Source organism: Dicentrarchus labrax, unplaced genomic scaffold (genome assembly GCF_905237075.1).
Source record: "Dicentrarchus labrax unplaced genomic scaffold, dlabrax2021, whole genome shotgun sequence".
Taxonomy (NCBI): Eukaryota; Metazoa; Chordata; class Actinopteri; family Moronidae; genus Dicentrarchus; species Dicentrarchus labrax.
In genome coordinates this window covers 19470517-19493343 of record NW_026136723.1, presented here as the reverse complement: position 1 = coordinate 19493343, position 22827 = coordinate 19470517, and the positions used below count along the sequence as shown (strand labels likewise).

The window sequence follows — 22827 nt, the reverse complement described above, 5'->3', positions numbered from 1 at the left end:
TGGATGCTGAAAGTAGGACACTATGAGCTGATGTGCCAGACTATGCCACCAAAGGTAAATGAGTTCAGTCATAGGCCAACACAGTAAGTGGCAACAGAGCCACCTGACATGTGACAGGACTGTTATCAAACAGGACTATATCCTATTTGCAGGTCTGACTTAGCTGCAGCGCCTTGGAGGCAGATCACAGTTTCTGGAGGTTCCCGGTGGTGCTGCACTGTTACGGACTGAGACATTGCTGGAAAAATGGGGGAGACGTTAAACAAAATTTGTTGAAACTAGACAGATGAAGAGAGACGGCATATGGGATCATTCTGGAAGAAGCTCAGGCAGGTGACTGAGGACAAAATGCTGTGGTTCAGCTGCACTCACACCAAATGTTTGCCGGATGAAGGAGTCATCAACTTCTCTGAGGTCAGACACAGTTTATTTCTTCAGTAAATCATTAAGTCATTATCATCCCTGTAGACCCCCAGGGTAAATACATACATAAATATTTTTTATCTGGATTTATTCATCTTACACTCTGCCCATAACCTATAGTAGGCCTATATAACTGCCACTTGTGATATATTGCAAAATATGAAGCTTTTTGGGTTTTATTCCAGGCAGTTATACAGTTTATTACCAGTCTGGTCCGTATATATAACTAGTGCTGTTTTGTCCACTGGCACATTTAGAGACATGTTTTGATGATAAACAATCCGTGTCATGGCAATATAACAACAAGATAAGATAAGGCGAACTGAGATAATATTTAATTGATCCTCAGCAGTGAAATTTAGCATTTCAGTAGCAGGAAAAGCAGGTCAAGGAAAAGATCATGGAGGAAGGTAGGGACTGAGTACAGATACATTAAGAAGAAAAAAATAGGAAAACCACATTACAACTACAGAAGCTTTAGATGGACCAGTATGTGTATACAGCAACAAAATCCATTGTGGATTTTTCTTGAAGTGCTGATAATTAACAATATATAAGATCATTCAAAATGGTGTCTGGAGACCAACAGGGGTCTTTTGAGTGGGTTGTAGGGGGTCCTCAGCAAAAGGAGGAATACAATATTTTATCACTTTTTTTTAAGTTGCAACAACAAGATAATAAGATTGTTTACATCAATTGTAATTTATAGTGATTCTAGCTTGGTCATTGATTGACTAGGAAGACTTTTGAACCATGAAACCCCTGTATCATATATATATATGAAATGCATATTTATATATAAATGTGTATATTGGGAATAGCAGAATAGGGGAAAGTTTCCAGTAAAAAGACCTATTGTACAAATAAATTAATACAAAATGTCCACAATGACTTCTGCTTCCTGCATCCTGATTTATTATTCAGTACATTCCATTTTAATGAGGCGCAGGCATGTTGAAGACCTGCAGGGTTCAACTTTAGTACCTGGACAGACAGGCAGACACAGAGAGAGAGAGAGAGAGAGAGAGAGAGAGAGAGAGAGAGAGAGAGAGAGAGGGACTCCTCTTCACTGTATGCGTGTTTATTGAAGTCGATTGCGAAGGAAAAAGGAGATGTAAAGTATCAAACACCGACAGGCAGGAAAGGAAACCTGTCGATATTTTTTAATTTCTATTTCATTCAATCTACTTTTCCAACTTTCCCTGAGAAGATGAGCGCTGGAGTCACGCGGACTGGTGAAAATGGAGAAGAGGACAACAAAGCTAACGTGAGTGATGAATACAAAGACACAAATCCCTGTCTGGTATAACAACTTAAATGTATCTGTGGTACGAAATAATACAATTATAGTGACTTAGACCCACTGTACAGTATATGTATGTGTATATGTATATGTATATATCTAGTGGACTTTATTACAATATGAGGTTCACATAATGTTGGCTCATTGTCCAACAGTATCAGAGGACTTGGACTGTTGTCTTCTACATAATTACTGAGCTCATTTTAAAAAGAGTTATTTGGTGTATCTTTATAACTGACATGAGACATTTGAAATAAGATTGTTATGACATGAAAAAGATAAATTTACTTTTCATCAAATAAGTCAGAATACATAAAAATAAAACAAGTAATTCAATGATGAAATACATAGTTACTTACTCATGTTTTGGAAGAGTTTGAGTCGCAGTATTCAACACACCTGTGATTTTTCCTTCTAAAACACACGTGATAGCAAACACTGTGTCATATGTTGTGTGATTAAGCATTAACTTTAGTTTGTGTGTGTGTGTGTGTGCGCGCGTGTGTGTGTTTCAAGGCAAATTAGATTATCATAGTAAGATGATCATGGCAAACATCCAACATTATCTTTGATGAGGCTGAAACGAGCCTCGGGCTGTCAATCTGGTGGCATTAAATTTACACTTCGACATACTTTGGTCTTGTAATATCTTGAAGACATGGCTCCATTTCAATCAAATGACTGTGATTTACAAAGTGAATAAACCTTTTTCACAGCAGGTGTTACCAGTGATACTAATGAAGGACTGTTTGTTGGACCTTCAGTGTGTCATTGGTAACACTTCCTGTTTACTATTTCATGTGAAAAATCTATTACCTGATAACCTTTATCTGAACGAGAAGTAACACCAAACGGAAACACTTATGTGAATACTTGTTGCATAAGTTGAACGTCACTTACTGAATGCTTATCATTAACTTTCCTCACAGAGTTACTGTGGGTCACTGTGTTTATGCCACTTCAACTGGAACTTTAACCTGCTTTCTGCTTGTTCAGTGTGGAGCTCATATCAGATCTTGATGTGTTAGCGCTTTCACAGCACACTGTAACTTGTGATTAGAATGAATTGATATGTTGAAACAAGCAAGGTCTGAACGCCCTAATTCAAACAAATTGAATCATTGTACCCTCCATTCATGTTTTTATTGATTAAAAATAGAAACATTGTGTGTCATTCTGTAACTTTATTAAGTTGATCCTTTGTTAAGGCTCCATTAAAACAACATTGAAAACAATGTAGTATTTACAGATTCCACTGCAGGAGTTCCAAAGAAGGAATTAAGAAAGTGCCAAGACTTGTTGGATTGTGCAGGTAAACAGAAGTATCCTCTTTTCATTGGCAGTCAAATAATGTTTGTTTTTCTTTGCCCTGGATCTTATTTCAGTAAAATGCATCTGACTCTATAACTCCAACTCAACAAAACCTGCTCTGTCACAGTTTGTTGCAGTGTTGTCATTACAAACTTACCTGCAGATACCAAAGTGTAATTGGCTGTTTACCAAAGTGACACAGATAAGAATTTGTCAGATGAAAGGTTAAACGTTAACTAACTTTTTTTTTATCACAGTTAAAGTCATCCATAGGCCTAAACCATTGAGTCAATAAGTGTTATTGTCATAATGGCATATGCGCACAGTGCCAGGTGCATGAATGAACAGATCATTAGTTTATACAGATTTTTGGCAGGTAGAGGAGACATACATAGTCGTGCCTAGACTAATACGCACATGTCAAATGAATTTGTGGCATCTGTGATGAGTGGAGGGGAATAACTTGACTTGATCAGGTGGATACTATGGATTCACTGGTTCTTTTACACAGCAATGACACTCTCTTGGACATAGCTAAGGGGCATATTTTGGTCACATTTGTCCCCCCACCCCCCCCCGTAATCTCACTATAAACACGAGCTTTGACCTCTTTTGCATCCTGTTCTGCAAACCCCCATTTCCACTGGGAAACCTATTTTATTCCTAAGCACAAGTAGGAGTTAAATTGTCCTTTCTTGACACATAACATTCAAGTTAACGTGTGTTGGCGTGAGAACATGTTGGCAAGAGCAAGAATGGTCCAGGCAAGGATATTATAAAAATAGCTTAGCTGGATTGTTGTGTTCTCTTCTCTACAATATACTTACATGGCAACATAAGACAGATCCACTCTAAGCCTTCTGTGTGAGACACCAACATTGTTAAATGGCATGTTTGCACTGCTCACATAACCACAAAAGGATAAGTAACCATAAATATATACAAATAGCTTTATACAAAACAGCGTGTTTAGTACACACGTGCACAAACTGGAAGTCTGCTCTTTGTGTATAAAAGATGAAACATGCATGTTTGTGTTATGTAGGACACACAATGTCATACATTTAGAATATAATACATTATGAAACAATTAGTCATATGACAGAACTTAATTACCAACCATTGCAATAATCAAAGTCTTTCAGTCAACATTCAGTGGTTCCAGCTTCGGAAATGTGATCACTTTTGCTGGGTTTTATCAGTTTTATATCATTGTAAATTGAACATCTTTGATTGGTCTGACAACACAAGCAATTTGACTTTTTTTCCAACACACAGATACTCAGTTTGCTATCATAAAAGACATGGAAACAATTGGACAAGCTGGAACCACAGAATTTTGACCTATCAATTACTAGTTGACAAATTGTTACAGTTTGAAACAATGACTTTTTAATAGGAAAAAAAGTATTAATTGATAATGAAAATGATTGTAAGTTGCAGCCTGTAATACACTTAAAATAAAACATATTAAATGATAGACTGTTAGATTTAAGATAATGTCAATAATGCTAGTTTAATGAAAGCATTTAACGAAGAGACTTTCAGATAGTTAGAGACACACAGACGCAAGCATGAACGTATTTGGACTGTGGCATTTGACATTTGTTTGCACAGTTTTGTTGACACTGCACACACTCACTGTGCTAGTGACTGTTATATAAAGAAGCTTCATTAATCTCTCTTATGTAACTCTCAACACACATTCCTCAGAGTGCTGCTACCTACCACTGTCACCATGTGGCAGATAAATGAACCCTTCTTCATTCCAGAGTTTTATCTATTAGTCACTTATTATTGTGTTTAAGTTATATATTACTGTGTATATTTGCATAAATTTTAGGCTGCACCTAACTGTTTAGGTTTAACCTAGTCACTCATTTACGCTGATTGATTGAGACTGTGAATTCAGTCTGATTATCAAACTATACAGTTTATATTCACCATCGACAAACTTCTTTGCTCAGGAATGTATATAATCTAATCAGAGAAATGTTCCCTCCAGTTCTTTCCATTGTGTATTTGGCATCGTAGTCCTGCAAGGGAGGCTAACAACTATGTGCCTTCTTGGACTGGCACTGTAGCTCTCTGAACAGAGAACAATCTGGAGGAAAAAAGGGTTGGGCAGCTGGTGGAGCCTCACCCAGCCATGTAAGGCAAGACAACCGTGGCTTCCCACGCACTTAGTCACACGAGTACAGACAGTCTGGATCACAGCTGCCTGAACATCATCTGGAAGCGTCCCGTACAGTTTCGTCTGCCCAGGTAGATATCAGAGTGATCCTATGTGAGATAAAGTACAGGGTTTGCGTTTGGGTTTGTAGGGTGTAAAGTGCATGCTGGTATGGTGGTTGTAGTTGTGTCAGCTTTATGAATGACATTGTTTGTTATATGATTCATTCGGGTATGTCTTTATAGTGAACTTGTAATACTCAAAATGAAGGGCTAGTTTCCTACACACAGATTAATATAGTCCAAGAAGAGATACTTGAGAATATGATATACAAAAGGAGACATTCACTTACTTTATATGGACTGGATGATTTATACAACAAGGCACTAGACTAACATCATTTTGTTCACTCTCAATTTATGTAAATTCATCTTCATTATATTTTATTTGGGCAAAGACAACCTGAATACAAACATTGCCAATGCGTTGACTTGAGTATCAGATTAAATGCAACTTTAAAACTTTTTAGAGTCACCTCCCATTTGTCAGTTACTTCTTGCGCTCTGGGAAAAATGATTCATTTTTTTGTTGTATTGGTGACACATACTGTTGGCATTAATCACAAGGGAAGAGTTTATAATTAACATGTTTGACGTGTGACTGTTTAGAGCTGTTATCATGTTGTTTTAGGTGTTTAATGACTTTTCTTATACGCGTGTAGCCATGTTGCTTGGCAATAAAGCTACTTTGTTTTGACTGCACTCAGAGATGGATGGATTTCACACTTTGTTGTGATCTTTGTTGGCACTTAGAACAGGAATTTAGAAACTCGTGTTGGTGTAAATAGCTATCTACTATCTGTGAATATACACAAAATAATTTCATACATATTATTCATATTTTATGTCTGGTTGATCCTTAATTTGTTGTTCTTTGTTATCAGTCAACAGAGTACAGCAGTGATATCATCTCCAAATCTGTAAACAAGCATGGAGGAGTTTGTAGCTCAGTAACAGGGATTGGATGGTCCTGTATTGATTGTGGGAGGTCACTGATTGCATGAGGATGTTCTTGTAGCCCAGACACTGAGGTGAAGCAGTGAGGTCACCTCTAAATCAGTAAAGATGAGTCATGTTAGACAGATGATCTGATTTGCAGTCTTGTTGATATCTTTCTCTAACTATCAGAGATAATAGGATGTTACATCCTGTACTGTACTGTACTCTGCTTCACTCCGATGCACAAATTAAGTCTTTCCTTTCCTTTTAAACCACATTATTCTTATGCACTATCCTCTTTTATTATGCATCTACTCAACTTAGTCATAAATCACTGTACCTTACAGCTGAAGCAATTGAAAGTTAATTAATTGATTAGTCAGAGTATTAATGGTCATAATTTGATAATTAGATTAATTGTTGAAGTCATTACTCAAGCAAAATGCCAAATATTCCCCAGTTCCAGTCAGACTTTCTGCTTTTCTTTGTCTTATGTGATAGTAAGCTGAACATTTCTGGGTTTTGGGCTGTTGGTTGTTAAAATCAAGACATCTGAAGATGTAACCTTGAGTATTATATTTTAAAGTTGACACCATAAATCAATTCATCAAGAAAACAAGCTGCAAATGAACTGACAATGAAAATAACAGTTAGTTGCAGCCTTACTGTATCTCACTCTGTGTATTATTGATTTGTGCTTTATTGCACTTTACTTTGAATCCCTTAATGGGTCGCCCACCTCAGAACCAGTAGATAAGAGTTACAGAGGAGTAATAATGTGTAAAGAAGCTTTAGCACTGCTCTGTCCCCCTGCTCCACTACCTGGTATGACAAAAGCAGGACACTAGAGACTGAAAATATACTCTCCCTCAGGGCTCTCTGCCACAGCTAAAGAGTTGAGCTGTGAAGAGATGCTCTTTTTCATTAGATTTATTTAACTTGGAGATTGATTGTATCATGAAATGACTTTATATATAAACGTGACATATAAACCCAATGTTGCAGCTTTCATTTTCTCTGTTTTCTAAGTGGATTTAAGGTTACTCTTCCTAGGTGGGAAATTATATAGAAATGGAAATGAGCGTTCCCTGAGCTGCTCAGACAAGCCTGGTAGAGCGGCACTCAGAAGTTTGAAGGGATGATCTCATTATGATTACATTAGAAATCTTAGTTTGCACATGTTTATATCTAGCAGAGAGCAAATATGGTATTAAGCTGTGGTTATATGTCAGTATAACCTTAGAATAGGCCTCATATCCTCACGTTTGTCTTTGCACACACTTTCTGACTCAAGTCTGTTTTCTTGTCAATACACCAATGTAAGAGTTGTTACATCAGGACTTACCTAACAGTTAACAGTTGCTCATATATTAGTTAAACAGGCCAGGACTGCAAAAGTATGCACTGATTCAATGTTTGATTTCACCTTGGAACATGATCACATGTACAGGCCTTTAGGCCTGTAATAACAAATAATAAGCACCTTTTGTAGGAGTGGTTCCTAATCAACTTCTCTTTCATCCATAATCATTTGTGGGCACTGTTTTTTTCTGGCAGTTTTACAGTTGACCTCTGCAATATTTGTCGACTACAACGTGATCAGAACTCTTGTTTTTCTGAAATCTGGTGAAACGCTTGATAATAAGAAGATATTGCTTTGATGTTCAGCATTCAGTGTCTGCACCACAACAACATGATCTTATGAGGGCAACATTGTAGTCTGCAGTTTCTCATATTTCTTTTGTTTGTCCCAAACATGCTGCTGTTGCTTTTTATGTGTGCAACCGCAGCAGGATTTTTCCCAGCAAAGAAGGAAACTCCATATAGTCACCCTGTACAGCACATGAAAAAGCTTGAACGTGGCATAACCACTGGGCACTGTTAAGGATTAATTTGCAGATACTGCTTATAAATTATTATCTGTGACCTCTTCTAGAGTTGTGCTTCTATTGTGGATGAGTCAAGCTACATTACTGAAATGTAAATAAAAGGGCTTCCAAAAAATACAGAAGAATAGCGTGTGGTGAGATGCAGAACATTGTGTCTCTGTGGACAGTAAGTACCTCCCAGGGCGTGTCTGTCCCATAATCCTCTGTGTCTCTTCTCAAGAGAAGCCCTCAAGCTATTGCTCCCTCAGATCCCTCAGTGAAATATTGGCCTGCCTGTCACTGCAGAGGCTTTGATGGTTTTCAGACGCCACGATTACACAAAGAACTGCCATTCAAGCAAAACCATTTAGCCTGAGTTTGACTTGCAAAGCTGAGAATTGGTTGCTTACGTAAGTAACCAAATGTGTTACCTACATGTGACCTGCTGGGTTGCCCTTCTTTGTCCCTAAGCCATACATTACTGCTCTGTATGTCTGTCAACATGACTTATTGTAGGCATGTTCACACACACACACTCCAAAACCATAAACAGTTCCCACCCATTCACACACAAGTTTATTTTATGTCTCAGAGTGGCACAAACACACACATAATCAGAACAAAACAATCAAAGCGCGTTCTATCTTCTTCAGTTTTTATTTGAGTATGTTTGATATCTTTCAGTAATTTTTCTTGACATTTGATAAGAATCAGGCACAACACAACAATGCTCAAATGAGTAGACAGACAGACAATATGCACATACACATTAAAATTATATGGTTAAATGATAAACACAATAAAACTATATTGATCATGTTGATTTACTAATATATTGTTACCATTCTGCACATGTTTAATGATTCAGGCACCGGACATCGCATGACTATTAATTGCCCAATATCATTAAAAACGCAACAGTTTGCAGTTATAAATTCTGGGGCCCTGTGGGCGATGCTTTTGTGCCTAGTTGTCACACAGGGGTGTCATAGTGTTACTGGGAAGCCAGATACAGAAGAGGGCTTTTCCACAGAAAGAAGGAGTGGTTGAATTAATGAAGCTTGTCTGGTGGTCTAATAAATGTGAAACTTGGAACTTGGAGGAACAATATTCTGGCTCGATAATGACAGATAATTTTCCTGATTAAAGGCACTCCTAAGAGATATTTACTACATGTGCCAGGTCATTTGCATATAGAAGTGATTATTGCAACATTGACAACAGACTGTGGAATGCAGAGAACGTGTCAGGGCCTCTTTATCATTCCTGCACTATAACAACAGGTGTTTTTCTCACAGGGAGCAATTCAATGTGTGTAAAGTGGCTTTATTAAAGCATACAGTCAGTACAGTGTGACAGAATGTCTCTGCAGTGATATACACCAAACAACGTGACATTAAAACATGAAGTTACGGAACAAGTACTTCAAGAGTGTCAGTATAAACATTATGCAGATAAAACTGATAGGACAAAGAAAACATTTTGGCGTCCTTTAGCGTGATTCGAGACAGGGAAACAACATCTGTTTCTCTTGCATTTTATGTACCATGGAAGAGAAACACCTACCTGCAAAACCTGTAAAAATACCTTTTTTATGAGTGAAGTTTCAGCTTCCACCCCTGTGACACCAGAGAGTGTTAGCAGTAAACACCTTACTGCACCACAGATATATTCTATAGGAAAAAACAACTTAGTAGTAGTAGTTTCGTATTCATTGGTATATATATCAGCCTTTTTAATAAGTTATCATAAAGTTATATATTTCTTTTTTACATAATATTTGTGTGATTACCTCCTATCACCATCTACCAAGTCTGTAATTGTTCGTGGTTTTTTTTGTTCGTGTTTCTTTTTGCTTTTGGCTTTTCGATGATGTGTCATTTGCACAGTTGGCTTTTAGTCTGATTTCTGTCTAATTTACTTTGTAGCTGACGCCCACACAAAGTTTAATTAAGGCCATTAATGATAGCACCCACAGCAGCACCATCAAGTAAAAAAGTTTGCTTTGGCAAAGTAAAGGCCTGTTTCTCATACCAATAAAGACCTTTTGAGTGAAATTTTATCAGCACCCGCCCTGAATAATGACTGATAATATCGATTCATCTTGTGCACTGTAGGGTGGAGGCACAGTGCATTCAACAGCTACAGTCCTTCCCATTCAAGCTACTGTACATACACAGATATACATGTCAGCAAGTACAGACTCACATGATTGCATACATGAACATAGCACATAGACCTTTAGAGGATTAAGCATAATTTAGGTTGGAGATAAGATAAAAATCAACCATGTTACATAACTCACTCTCCACCTGATTTGTCAAAGGGGCTAATGGTTTGTTTTCTTTGCACATTCAGAAAGGGGTTATACCTCCACTTGCTTTAATGGGTGTGGCCAAGAAGGATTATGTATAGTTAAAAAAAGTATATGTTTGCCCTGGGGAAAGGTTGTACTTCTGTACTACTGTATAAAATATCTAGTTAGCTGAGTTTAAGGGAATTTAATTTGAGAGTTTTTAAGTCTAATCTCATGTTTTAATTGAGATATTCTGTTAAACAGTGGCAGACTCAGGCTGTTGGAGGAGCAGAGGACAGAAAGTCAGGTTAGGGTCAGCAACCTAGAGGACATTTCATGTTTTCTCCACTGGAAGGGCACTTTATCGCATTTTATCTACCATAAGGACATCAAAGAAGGCCCTTTCGCAGCGTCTTTTCAAACATGGGGGTACCACTGGGGGTTGTTTGTTTGTCTCTGAAACATAAAGTCTGAACAGCTACAGTGTTTGGTCTCAGTTAAAAAACTATTTGTAAAATGATATACTATATATACCTATTGCCTACTGCCTTCATCAAGCCATTTTCAGTGGATTATCTTACGTGCTCTAGTTAGATGTAGTTCTACAATATGAAACAAATCAATAGCTCTGGATTATGATGTGAACTTTGACTAAGTGCTATAATCAACATGGAACATTGTGGACTTCCAGTGAAAGCGTACTGTCGCCATGTTATCAGGAAAATATGATACGGCATTAACCGAGGCTGGCGCCCCTTTAAACACCACTTATGATCAACAAATAAAAGGAGCTATAAAGAAATCTGCATCCAAACGAAGGGCACAGTTAATGGCTGACTTTAAAAAATTACACGCAATGAATGAGTCATCGTAGTGGATCTGGGAGAAATAACCTCCAATATTAAAGCCTTGTGAAACTGAATTAAAGTGTACTGGTAAAAAATTTAAGCAACAAACAACTTCCCTCATTCTCTCATATATATAGTACACATAGCCACAAGAAAGAATAGAGAACACATGCCTTTGGAATAGAAATAATAAATCACCAATCCTGTGGGCCAAAAGTAAATCAGACCATCTGTTTTTTTTCCTGAACTGGAGTTTTCCGTTGACCAAACTATGTTTTGTAAAGACTTGATTTTAAAGTGAAGTTGTCGAAAATGCAGACAATTCTCACATGGTCTGTTTTTTGTTGCTACGGCGACAAAGTTGAGCTGAGAGTGACTCAGCAGTCACGGATGTTTTGAGTGTTGGTATTTTTGACCCCTACTGGATTGGACTGGTTTCATTTTCTCCAGCCAGTAGAGAGTGTGGTAGAGTGGTCATAATCACCAGACTGTGCCCCGAGGATGCAATGGAAATGTCTCCTCAGTGTTGGTTGCTAGGCTTCACTGTGTGACTGTGTGTGGCCTCCACAGAGGAACTTGTATGGGGAAGTTTTATTGCCTAAAAGTACCCTGTTTCCCGGCTCCACCCTCTTTCTTATGGATGACTTTCAGTTTGAGCCCCTTTCTCTTCATTGGTTGTTTTTCTCATAATCCACCCCACTCCTTTGAGTCGTCTAGTTCCTCTTATGCTCACATGTTTCATTTCAGGACTGTCGCAGGCGGTTTAGACTCACTCTACAAAATCAGGACCAGTCAGGCTGCACATCGGAGCGACAAAGCAAAAAGGTACAAAATCAAAGAGGAAAAACTGTTTTGTTGTGTCGTTTACGGAATGAAAGAAGGAAGTATAGGATGGGACTTTTAATCCTTTTTTTTTTGACTGAATGTAGGAGAACAGCATAGCAGTAGTGCTGCCACAGAAACCAGAAGAGCAGGAGGAAACACTTGAACTCATCACTCCCACAGAAGAAAAAGTTGAAATAATTAAAGTATGTGAGCTTGAATGGTCTGTTTCTTATAGTTTTAGTATATGTGTACGAGCCAGTCCACCCTTCGTGCTTATCTTAATTAATTGTGAGCTAACCTGTACTATCTAACATTCCAGGTTTTCCTTGAAGCCCGTCCACAGACAGGAGAGAGTGTCAAGATGCTGACAGATGAGGTGTCACAGATTCAGGAGGTCAGTGTGCGACAGACAGTTCTTCATATAGACAATGAGTCAACATTCAGCCGCTAATGGAGAACATTAGAGCGCCTGTGTTTCTTTTAGGATAATGTTACGTGGCGGCTGGGTTGAATAAGGTGAAGGGTATAGTAGTCTTTCTGCATAACACATGTTTTTGTAATGCATCATGTGTTTTTCTTTATAGGTGAGGTACTGTCTGAAGACTCTGAGAGAGCAGATGGCAGCCAGGCAGAACACTAACAACAACAAGGTACACACCCCCTGCATCAACATGTTTTTCTGAATTTAGTAATGTAGTAGCAAGAAATATTCTTTTGGTCAGTCAACAGAAAATTAATTGTCAGCAATTATGATAAAAGATGATACTATCTTTCAAGTCATTTGTTTAGCAAACATTTGCTGGTTCTAGCTTCTCCAATGTTTGGATTTGCTTTTGCTTTTCACTTGTTTTACATTACTGTAAATTAAAAACAACAAGCAATTTGAGGAATTGGGAAATGTGATCAGTATTTGTATAGCACAAACTATTATTTTATTGATAGCACATAGCACATTGGCCTCTTTCACCTCTCACAATAACGAAAGTGAGCTAATGACTTTCATTTTAGTTTTAACATCTGATTGTGTGATTATTAAAGATATTGACTTTACATATTGCATCCGCCTTAAATTAATTATTAGCTTAGTTAATCAGCTTTAGTGTCACCTGGAAATTGTTATTGTGGTGTGACTCAGTTTCACTGTTGTAAATAGATATGAAACACTTTATTTATGTAGAACTTTAGTCACAAAGTTATACACAGTTACAAAAGATTTGAATCAAAGACAAGCAACATTTTGACAAATCAGAGCAAGAAAACATCAATAAAATGCCTTCAAAATAAATCAAATAAAATAAATGTAACAGGAAGTGTAACAAAAACAAGATAATACAGGGACGCTGTTGAATCTAAGACAGTAATCATGCAGGAAAAACGAATTGTAGACGCGCCACAGCTTCTTGGCTTAAACAAGAATACAGTGCATTACAACAATAACTGTAGGACTTGAAGGGCAATCAAAGTGTTGAAGAGCCTTTCCTTCATCTGCTTGTGTTTTGTTGCAGTGCAATGATCCCTCTCTGCCTTTCTAGTATTTGTACAGAATTGTGAGTAAAAGCAGAACTAAAGCACCAACTCCACTAACCAGCTGCTGCTCTCTTCTTCAGTATCCAGTCAATGGCTTCAGAGTCAACATGCCCAGCAGTCAACCAGTCGTCACCAATGGCAACAGTTTTCTCATTGAGTCAGACGCTCATGTAAGCTAATCACAATTCAGCCTCCACCGTCTTCAGAAGAGTGTTTGCTGCGGCTTTTATGATTTGACTATTCATCAGTTTCATATGAATGAACCACGGGGAATGGCAGGAGCCAATTTCAGCTGAAACTGGTTTGAATGCATCCAAATTTCTATTTAAATGACAGGCATAACATTCATAACGCAAAAAAGAAATATCTGGCTTTCCAGCTGTTTCCCACTCACACCAGCCAAATGCCTGCTGCTCCAGAGAAAATGGTGCCAGGCTCTCTGAAACTGACGACAATGCTTACCACACACGCACACACACACACACACACACACACACACACACACACACACACACACAGCGCAAAGACTCACTTCCACTCTGACTAATAGTTCGCCCACACACGTACGATATTGGATTTCCCATGCATTATTCTCAGACTCAACAGATCATAACATCTCCTGTAACACAACACCATTATCTATAGAGGAAGTAGTGTCAGAGCAAAGGGGGGGGGGTATTGTGATTATCCATACCCAGTGATGTGTGTGTGTGTGTGTGTGTGTGTGTGCGTGTGCGTGTGCGTGTGTGTGTGTGTGTGTCATGTAGGTAAGCATGGGTCGATTTACTCTGTCCTCCATTCTGAGTGGTGTCAAATTATGCAGCAACGCAAAGTGCATTGTTTTGACCGGGAAGTATTTCACCTAAAGTACAGCCCCAAGAGAAAAGATTATCTCAATCTGAAACAATTTAACAAACTTCCAGCTAAATGGTTTTCTTACCTCGGGCAAGACCAAATCTTTTAAACATGTAGCAAATGAGCCTATCAGCAGCCTCTCTCATCTGTTTGTTAGCTCCTGCCTTGCCCTCGGGTTCAAGAGGTTTGCCAGATTAAGCCTAATTGGTCACGTCACTTTCTGTCTCTGTCAGGTCGGGGATAATCAGGAGGAGAGTGTGAGGCTCAGGGAGGTGACCAGGCGTCTGTATGCCCAGCTGAAGGAGATGGAGAAGAGGCATCAGGAGGAGAAGGAGAGTCTGCAGGTCTGTCTCACGGGATGAGTAACATGACACGATTTCCTGTCTGCAGCTATGACTCACTCCGCTGCTGCTCTCTTGTTCCTTTAATCATCCTCATTATCTGTCGGTTTTATCTTTGGATTTCATCTCTCATCTGGTGATTCTCCACCGTTTGGGTCTTTGCTCTACTGTCTGCATCTGTTGGGTCATGTTGGGACACTGCACACAGGCTTCCTCTCTTTCCTTTTTGCATTGCATTGTGGGAGTGTAGTGTATATTAACAGCACAGTCAAAAAGAACAGGTTTTAGTATGCATACCATTTATTATAGTGTTTTTTTAAAATTAGTTTTCAGTTTTATTTCGTTTAACTTATGTTTTTAGTTTAGTTTCAGTTAGTTTCCAGAGTGAGTTTGCTCATTTTAGTTTAGTTTTTAAAATTTTTACTATTAGTTTCAGTATTAGTTTTAGTTTTTTTGTCAGAATAGGTATTACAATACAAACACATTGACTCACAGTCATATAGACATCCCAGTCTCAATAAACATATGCACCAATGCTTTCTCGTGCTTGTTGTGTTGACAAATTTGACCTGATTGATAGATTGATTGAAGACTAAAACAGACATTCTGTATATTTCTATATCAATATCACAGTTAGTTGTAGCTTGTTTTTTTGGTCTATTTAGTAAATCTTTTTCATTTCAGTTAACTAAAATGTTTTTTGCAACATACAGACATTTTTGAGTATACTTTAGTCACTTTTCTAATGTGGACACAGTTCATACTAAAAATCTGCTTAGAATTGATATCTAGTAAGAATTTGGGACACAGCTCATGTACTAGTAAAGGCGTTAAAGGTAAGGTAAAAGTGAGTAGTCCAGTCCTAACATGCAAACAGAAACTAACCACAGAAGAAGGGACAGTCAGTCGAGATCTAATCAGGCAACATTAGTGAAAACACCTCCGTCAGTTGACTGTGGATGTGCAGGGAACTTTAATCCCCCAATTTAAAGGATCATTTTAGTTTGTTAAATGTGGGGCTTATATTTGTGGACTTACAAAGTTGCTATAAAAAGGTATCTAAAAAAAAAAGTATGAGTATCAGTAAAGTATCAGACAGTATGAGAGATGATAAACAAACCTCCAGGTCAACCAAACTTATTCAAAAGAGAAAACAAGGGAGAATGGAAACATCATTAGCCAAACTCTAATTTTTTTAAACATCCATTACAGTTTACAGATTGTTTGTACCTATTGGGAGTGCAGGGCCTTTAAAAGTGTATCCATCACTGCTTACTTAGTCCTTATTCTGCGACTCCCCTCACAGGCCGAATCAAATGAGTATAGCGTCCGTCTGGCTGAGCAGTCTGAGCGGCTGCAGAAGGTGGAGGAGCAGTCGGAGGAGAGGGGTCAGCGGGTGGAGGAGCTGCAGAGGCTGCTGGGAAGCATGGAAATCGAGAGCGGCATCCTCAAAGACAAGATGGCGGCAGGGGAGGCAGAGCTGCTGCAGCTTAAAGCAGACAGGGAGCAAGGGGGGGAGAACGAGCAGAGGTGAGTTGGGAAACAAAGTGATAAGTACAATCATTGGTCCAAATAAGAAGTAGACGTTTTTGTTTTTAACACTCCAAGTCATAAGGAAACCCAATAATGTTTCTTCTTTTACGGTATAAGTTAATCCATCCATGTTTATATCCTGTAATATGAGAGAATTGATACACGTCATGTAAATAACATTCTCTAGTCAAAATTACAGAACATAACTTGCAACTTGTTTTATTGTATGGCTTTAAACTTTGCTGTTAGTTTGACAGAGTTTTCTCATATATTTGTGTGTTCGCAGGAGTGCAGAGCTGGAGAAGGAGGTGGCCGCCTTGAAGGAAAAGATTCATCACCTAGATGACATGTTAAAGAGTCAGCAGAGGAAAGTCCGCCACATGATCGAACAGGTATTTATGCACACAAGCAGGGTGACTAGTAGTGCAAGGTGCACACATACACACACACACACACACACACACACACACACACACACACACACACACACACACACACACACACACACACACACACACACACACACACATGAAAATGAACTCTCCAATGCCCACAAATGCACAGGAAGCCATTAATAAGGAAATTAGATTTTGAGGAGGCGGACCCATAAAGTGTAATTGATATGAGGGAGTGGAGCCAAGCGGAAACGTGCAGTGAAACAACAAACACAACAAAACTCATTTGTCATGAATAAGTGATTACTGCATCTGCTCCTATTGGGAAAGCGAGCTGTGTTTCTCCTGAGCATCTCACATTATTTGTTTGTGCTTGTTTGTTTTGTGAATAATACAGCTGCAGAACTCCCGCACAGTCATCCAAGAGAGAGAGCGGGTCATCAGAGACCTGGAGGAGAAGGTGGCTTTCCTGGAAGCTGAGGTCAGGAGCCTTATATAACTGCAGTATTAATCTGAATTAATCCACTAAAGGCTTTGTCCTACTTTGGTTTATTATTGCTATAACTGAATCTTTCAATGCCTTTTTATATAGTATGTTATTTGTCTTTTTAACTGTCCTTTCTGTTCAAGAATAACACTTTTCCTGAATCTGAAAGGTTTTTCTTGCATGTAAAACTTATACTACTGCTCTGTAATTGTATCTGTGTTTTTGCACTAGAAGAAGAAGCAAAAGGAAGAGGACACACATTTGAATGTCTTTATTCCCTTTCTGTCTGCAGAACAGAGAAATGCATGACCACATGCAGTACTTCCTGGCAGGCCAGGACCCTCCACCACTGACAGCCTCAGAGAACAAGCCAGAGGTTGTTTACAGGTGAGCACTTCCCAACATTTCTGAAATGTTCTTATTCTTTTAATCATACTGAGAGGCTTTAGTCAAATGTCCAAGTAAACCTCACAACATTTGTTTTTGACTTTTTATTTCCCCCTCTGTACAGTAAATCACTCACACCGACGACACACACCAACAAGGCCCTCCCACTCATCAAAGTCATTGAGATCAAGACCTAAATGGAGTGTCAACCAAAGGAATCACCAGAAGTAAAAGACAGTGTAAATAGATATTTAAACACCTACCAATATATAAAACGTAGGTCGGCAGTGATTAAAAAAGGGTGGCTTAACAGACCTCATGGTGACAAAGCACATTGGTCTTTTGTTAGTACCTCATAGTTACTTTTGAGGCTGTTCTGCGTACCTTTACCGGCTTTCTCAGTTTCAAACTAAACCTAAAAAAATGAAAGTAACGGGGAGTTCAAACTAGGGTCCAATGGTGGGAAGGAAAAGAAAACAAGGAAGGAGCTGTGCAATGCAAATAATTTTACAGAACTCCTTAGATATACAAGGACCCAAACCTGTCAGCAAGAGTTCAGTGAAGTTCCCTGTGTTGTGTCTCACCTCCACTTCTTTCCTGTGCAGAATCTGAAATATGCTTTTTAAATAGGTCAGTGTAAAAAACATGGGTTGAGATAAAAAATTGTTGTTATTATTATTATACACTACCACTCAAAAGTTTGGGGTCATCTGTCAGAAAAGCTTGATTCGGAACAGTCAGACGACGATATTTTTGCATGGTCTTTCATGCTTTTAGGTTGTAAAAAGTCCTCTTGTAGATGTTAAAATAGATGTTATTTTGTATGAAGGCTTTGCGGTAAAAAAAAAAAAACTTTTGTACATAGAGAACAAAATGCTGTACAAGGGTTCAACCCATAGGCTGTATAAATAAAAATGGACGTTGACCTCACCCATAGGTTTCTGAAGAGCCGCTTGGTTCAACCAGACTGACAATTGAAAGGGCAGAAAGAGACAAAGGTGGCCATAATAACAGGTGACCCCAGATCTCTGAGCAGCAGTGTAACTTTGGACAAATGTACAAAAAATCACATTGTGTTTGAGTGTTTTCAGCTCCTCTTCATCCTACAGCCTACACAGCCACAATCCTAAGCAGCAGGGTTAAGGGTCAGATTCCTTAGTGCTTTGCACCTCATTGCCAAAGGCAGGCACGCAGTTGTCTATTTCAATGTTATGAATATGATTTATGTTTAACTTAAATATATATTTCTCCAACATTAGAGTGGGTCCGATACAATAAGAGTGATAGTGCTTAGAATTTTGACCTTTATTTTAGTTACGTTGGAGGATACTTGTAAATATTATGGCTAGTTGATATCATAAATCTCATCTACGCTGCCATGTGCTGCCTCAACATTATATATCTCGTTTTGTGCTAAAATATTGCATATTTAATAATAGTTCTTGTGATTTAATTGATAAATGTACTTATTTACATACTTTTGCATTGTTTGTGTGGAATTTGCTGTTTTTTTCTGTAAAATACCTTCTGTTGTAATGCAGAATGAACATTTTTATAAAATAACCGTTTACTGTGAACATTGTTGATAAATGTATTGAAGTTCAGTCTTGTCCTTTTATTGTACACTTTGTCATTTTTTTTATTCAATAATATGAAATATTGGGTTCATCTGTGGAGTTTTACAAACATTTACCATTTGTTGTTGCATCTTTACTCTATGACCTTGTACTGCCACCTAGTGGAGATATTAAAGACACTGAATATGAAGAGAGGGTCATAAGGCTTTTATCTCATAAGTGTACAACCTCACATGAATTTAAAAAAAAATAAAAAATCAAACAATATCAATTAAATAAGTTATTATGGTCGGTATAAATATCTTACATCTGTACAAACACTCAAAATCAAAAGGTACACTCATATTTACATTTGACTTCTAAGAAAAAATAAAATTCAAGAAAATTGCCATTTACTTTCCTGTTTTTACAAAAATGACAATGAAAACCTTGTCGAGTGGGTTACAATCATATTTGTCCTCTGAACGCGCTCGTTAGGTCAAAAATAAGAACAAAGACCTTGGTGTAACACAAATACACATAAGGACTTCATTTAATGAGAGAAACAATCTTGTGATGGCAAGACTTTTGTTATAAAATATTTCTTTTTCTACATAATTAAATTACTTGAAAAATACTGTGTATGGAAATGTTCACAATAGACCCTGTCCTATCTGAAATTACTGTTACTGTGTAACATCATTTGTGGATCTATTTTTAAAGCTGGTGTGAAATGTGAAGACACAGTATGTTACAACTTTTTGTTTCCCAGTAGACTGTGTAACCCTTGTGCACTCACACACACACACACACACACACACACACACACACACACAGTCAGTCTGTAGCAGCAGACTCTCACAGCGTGCTCTCCAGTGTGTTATAGTTGTCTTTAAAACTTTTGAGCTCCAGAAAGTGTTTGGGCCTCTTGCTGCGCTGGCCAGTGGAGGGCAGGTAGGTGACCTGGATGGTGGAGGGAGTGCTACGGACAGGAGAGCCGGTCAGATCTTTGGCTGCAGACTGGTGATGCTGGTCCAGGCTGGTGGTGCTGGAATAGGCCTTCACCCTGCGGGAGGTGAGAAAAGGGGCATTATTATGGAAAAAGTATAAATTATATGTATGAGTGTGCTCATAATAAATGAACATTTTGTAGAGGGTAGCAAGCAGACTATAACAGCCTATTTGTTTTCTCAGCAAATGTTTTTTTACAATATTTTACACACATCGTAAGGCACATTTAACATGTACTTTTAAAATGAGTAAAACCATCCATTTTGTTGGAAATCAGCAGTGTCTGTTAAAGCCAGCCTGGCTGTGTTAAATTAACTCTAAATCTGGACACAGTTTTGTCACCACTTGATTTTTAGTACTTAAAACTGAACTACGCCCTGTCTGTGAGAAAGGCAGATTTGAATAAACTTGTTCCAACAATGTTAAAACAATTTCAAGTCTGGACCAGTATAAGAGCACTTACACATCAGCTAGTTCACTGAGAGCCTGCTGGTATTCAAGAAACTCAGCTTCCCCAAACACCTGAAACAAAGGAGTTAAAGATTAAAGATCAGTAGCATGTTACATAATAACAGTTAAACTCATTATATTCTGTTATTATTCTTATATTTTCTTTTCATCACTCAAACACAAAAACACTACGCACCCCAGTCCCATGGCGAGCGCTGTCGTAGCCTTCAAGCAAACGGTCAATGAGCGCACTGCGGCTGCTCTTGATCAGAGAGTGGGAGTTGCGCAGCTCCAGCAGCCAGCTCCTGAAGCTGCGTCCAGTAAACGCACTGGGACTGCGGCTTATCTCCTGCAGAGGAATACCTGAGGTCCAAACAGGAAAGAACAAGAATTGAAGATGAAATTTCAGTACATGGGGAATTGGGTCACTGCAAAAAAAAACAACCATGATTTGGTAAACTCACAGAGCATAATATATAAGAAATATATGAACAAAACACAAAATGTATACAAATTAAGAGATTAAAAGCAGTTTGAACTGCAGCTTCTCCATGAGAGGTGAAGTGAATGTGAGAAATGACAGTAATGACTGTCAGAGTAATGGATTCAGTTATGTGATGTGATGCTGAGCCTGCAGAATCAATAAGTCTGAGCATCAGATCTGATCTCTCACCTGAGTCCCGGATCGCATCCAGAGCTTTCATTCTGTACAGGTAGTTGTAGCAACCTTTGAAACAAACAGGTTTTTGTTACATTGTGGGGGGAAAAAAACCCAAAAACAATAATACACTTGAAAGAGATTCAGGTGGCAGTAGGATGAGCCGATAAAGGGACTGACTTATCTGTGATCCTTGCTTCAGCCTATCATCTTCTTCTGACAGGAGACGAGGTTCGAAACGGATCTCCTGGACCTTGGACAGCCTGGAGTCAATCTCCTCCTTTAAACCCTGTAAATGAATCCATGAGGACACAGATACGTGAACTCTTGCAGCTGCTGCATATTCAACTGCTGTCTGACAAACACACGGGGGCGAACAAGCTCCTAAAAGGAGAAGATCCGCTTTTACCTTCGGTGCATTGTGGCCAATCGGTGCGTGGGGTCCTCGGCGGGATCTCATTGCGAAACGCATTATTTGCCTTTTGACGAAGATAAACAGCAGCACAAACACCTGCGAACAAAAAACAACCAAACGTGACAGGATGAGACTTTAAATGCATCACAGGAGTGCTTGTGAGCTGGAAAACAAAACGGACTTACCAAGCTTCCGTAGGCCATAACCAGCACAACATTAACCCCGGATAACTGCGACGATTCTGCCATGTTTACCTGTCAAGGTTCAGTTTTTGGAAAATAATTCCCGCTGCAGCACAAAAGAGAAATTCACCACATAGCAGCTTTAAAAGGGGTCTAGATGAAAATAAAAAACACTATGCAGCGACCATACTGGGACTCCTCTTGAGCAGTTTAGCTTGTGTTAGCTAGAAGCAATGACAGAGACACCGACGGCTCGTTTGCGACGCTTCAAATTACCGTAATAACTGTGTAAGGAAGCCCGTCAGGTCCAAACACCTGCCTGTAGTTTACATTTTGTACAGTATAAAAACATTGTTTTGCTTTGTACAACCACAGGATTTTATAAGACGACCCTAAAAAAAAACCATTTATAATTTATATTTTGTATAATGTTTTCTTTTTGTACAAACTAAATGAACTGGAAACACTTAATATAATATAAATGCACCTTGTGCTGAATTATAGATTTTACATTTTATTATTATTATAGTAAAACTAGTGGTAGTAGTAGGAGAAGTAGCATTTTTAACAGTATATTATACATATAATATTTATTTCAGCATCCTTTGCACTCTGCACCATTGCACTATTGTCTACTGTCTATAAATGTTTGTGTATATGTATAACTGTACATATAAGTCTATGTCTTTATTTGTTGTTGAACTTGTTCTGTTTATTTATACTGTTAATCTGTGTTTGTACATTGAGAGCAACGTAAAACCGGAGTCAAGTTCCTTGTATGTGCACACATACCTGGCCAATAAAAGTGATTCTGATTATATAGAATAATGTATATTACTTATATGACCTAGTTTGCATTTTATATTAAATACAACATAACAATAATTATAAATATGTCTGTCATTTTATCATCATAGTATAGTGAGTGTATAGACATATTACTAAACTTTAATACATTTTGATGTATAATCTATTTATTATTATT

At 38.2% G+C, this 22827-nt stretch overlaps 2 protein-coding genes across 3 annotated transcripts; one reads left to right on the top strand and one right to left on the bottom strand.

Moving 5' to 3' along the window:
* The first annotated feature begins 272 nt into the window (after positions 1-272).
* On the top strand, positions 273-19174 carry tuft1b (tuftelin 1b). Of its 2 annotated transcripts, XM_051389506.1 has the most exons (13): positions 273-414; positions 1634-1690; positions 11968-12045; positions 12150-12248; positions 12365-12439; positions 12630-12695; positions 13653-13742; positions 14661-14771; positions 16075-16298; positions 16588-16693; positions 17094-17177; positions 17476-17570; positions 17695-19174. In XM_051389506.1, exons 1-13 carry the CDS (start codon positions 304-306, stop codon positions 17765-17767), a joined length of 1269 nt encoding a protein of 422 aa, XP_051245466.1. In that variant the 5' UTR covers positions 273-303; the 3' UTR covers positions 17768-19174. The 2 variants fall into 2 exon arrangements, with proteins under 2 accessions (XP_051245466.1, XP_051245467.1); XM_051389507.1 differs by lacking the exons at positions 273-414; positions 1634-1690 and adding an exon at positions 5225-5302.
* A 165-nt stretch (positions 19175-19339) lies between these two features.
* On the bottom strand, positions 19340-22238 carry LOC127357363 (protein C1orf43 homolog). Its single transcript, XM_051389510.1, has 7 exons — positions 21846-22238; positions 21655-21756; positions 21426-21534; positions 21266-21314; positions 20784-20955; positions 20601-20659; positions 19340-20192 (listed from the first exon to the last, which is right to left on the bottom strand). Exons 1-7 carry the CDS (start codon positions 21906-21908, stop codon positions 19985-19987), a joined length of 762 nt encoding a protein of 253 aa, XP_051245470.1. The 5' UTR covers positions 21909-22238; the 3' UTR covers positions 19340-19984.
* Between the last annotated feature and the right edge of the window lie 589 nt (positions 22239-22827).

Bases quoted from the DNA above. Each gene is read 5' to 3' on its own strand.
- LOC127357363 (XM_051389510.1), bottom strand. From the start codon at position 21,908: ATGGCAGAATCGTCGCAGTTATCCGGGGTTAATGTTGTGCTGGTTATG. The intron at 21,535-21,654 runs GTAAAAGCGGAT...ATTCATTTACAG, and splicing joins TTGGCCACAATGCACCGAAG to GGTTTAAAGGAGGAGATTGA. The intron at 20,956-21,265 runs CTCAGGTGAGAG...TCCTGTTTGGAC, and splicing joins GCTCTGGATGCGATCCGGGA to CTCAGGTATTCCTCTGCAGG.
- tuft1b (XM_051389506.1), top strand. From the start codon at position 304: ATGGGATCATTCTGGAAGAAGCTCAGGCAGGTGACTGAGGACAAAATG. The intron at 12,249-12,364 runs GTATGTGAGCTT...CTAACATTCCAG, and splicing joins AAAAAGTTGAAATAATTAAA to GTTTTCCTTGAAGCCCGTCC. The intron at 12,696-13,652 runs GTACACACCCCC...TCTCTTCTTCAG, and splicing joins AGAACACTAACAACAACAAG to TATCCAGTCAATGGCTTCAG.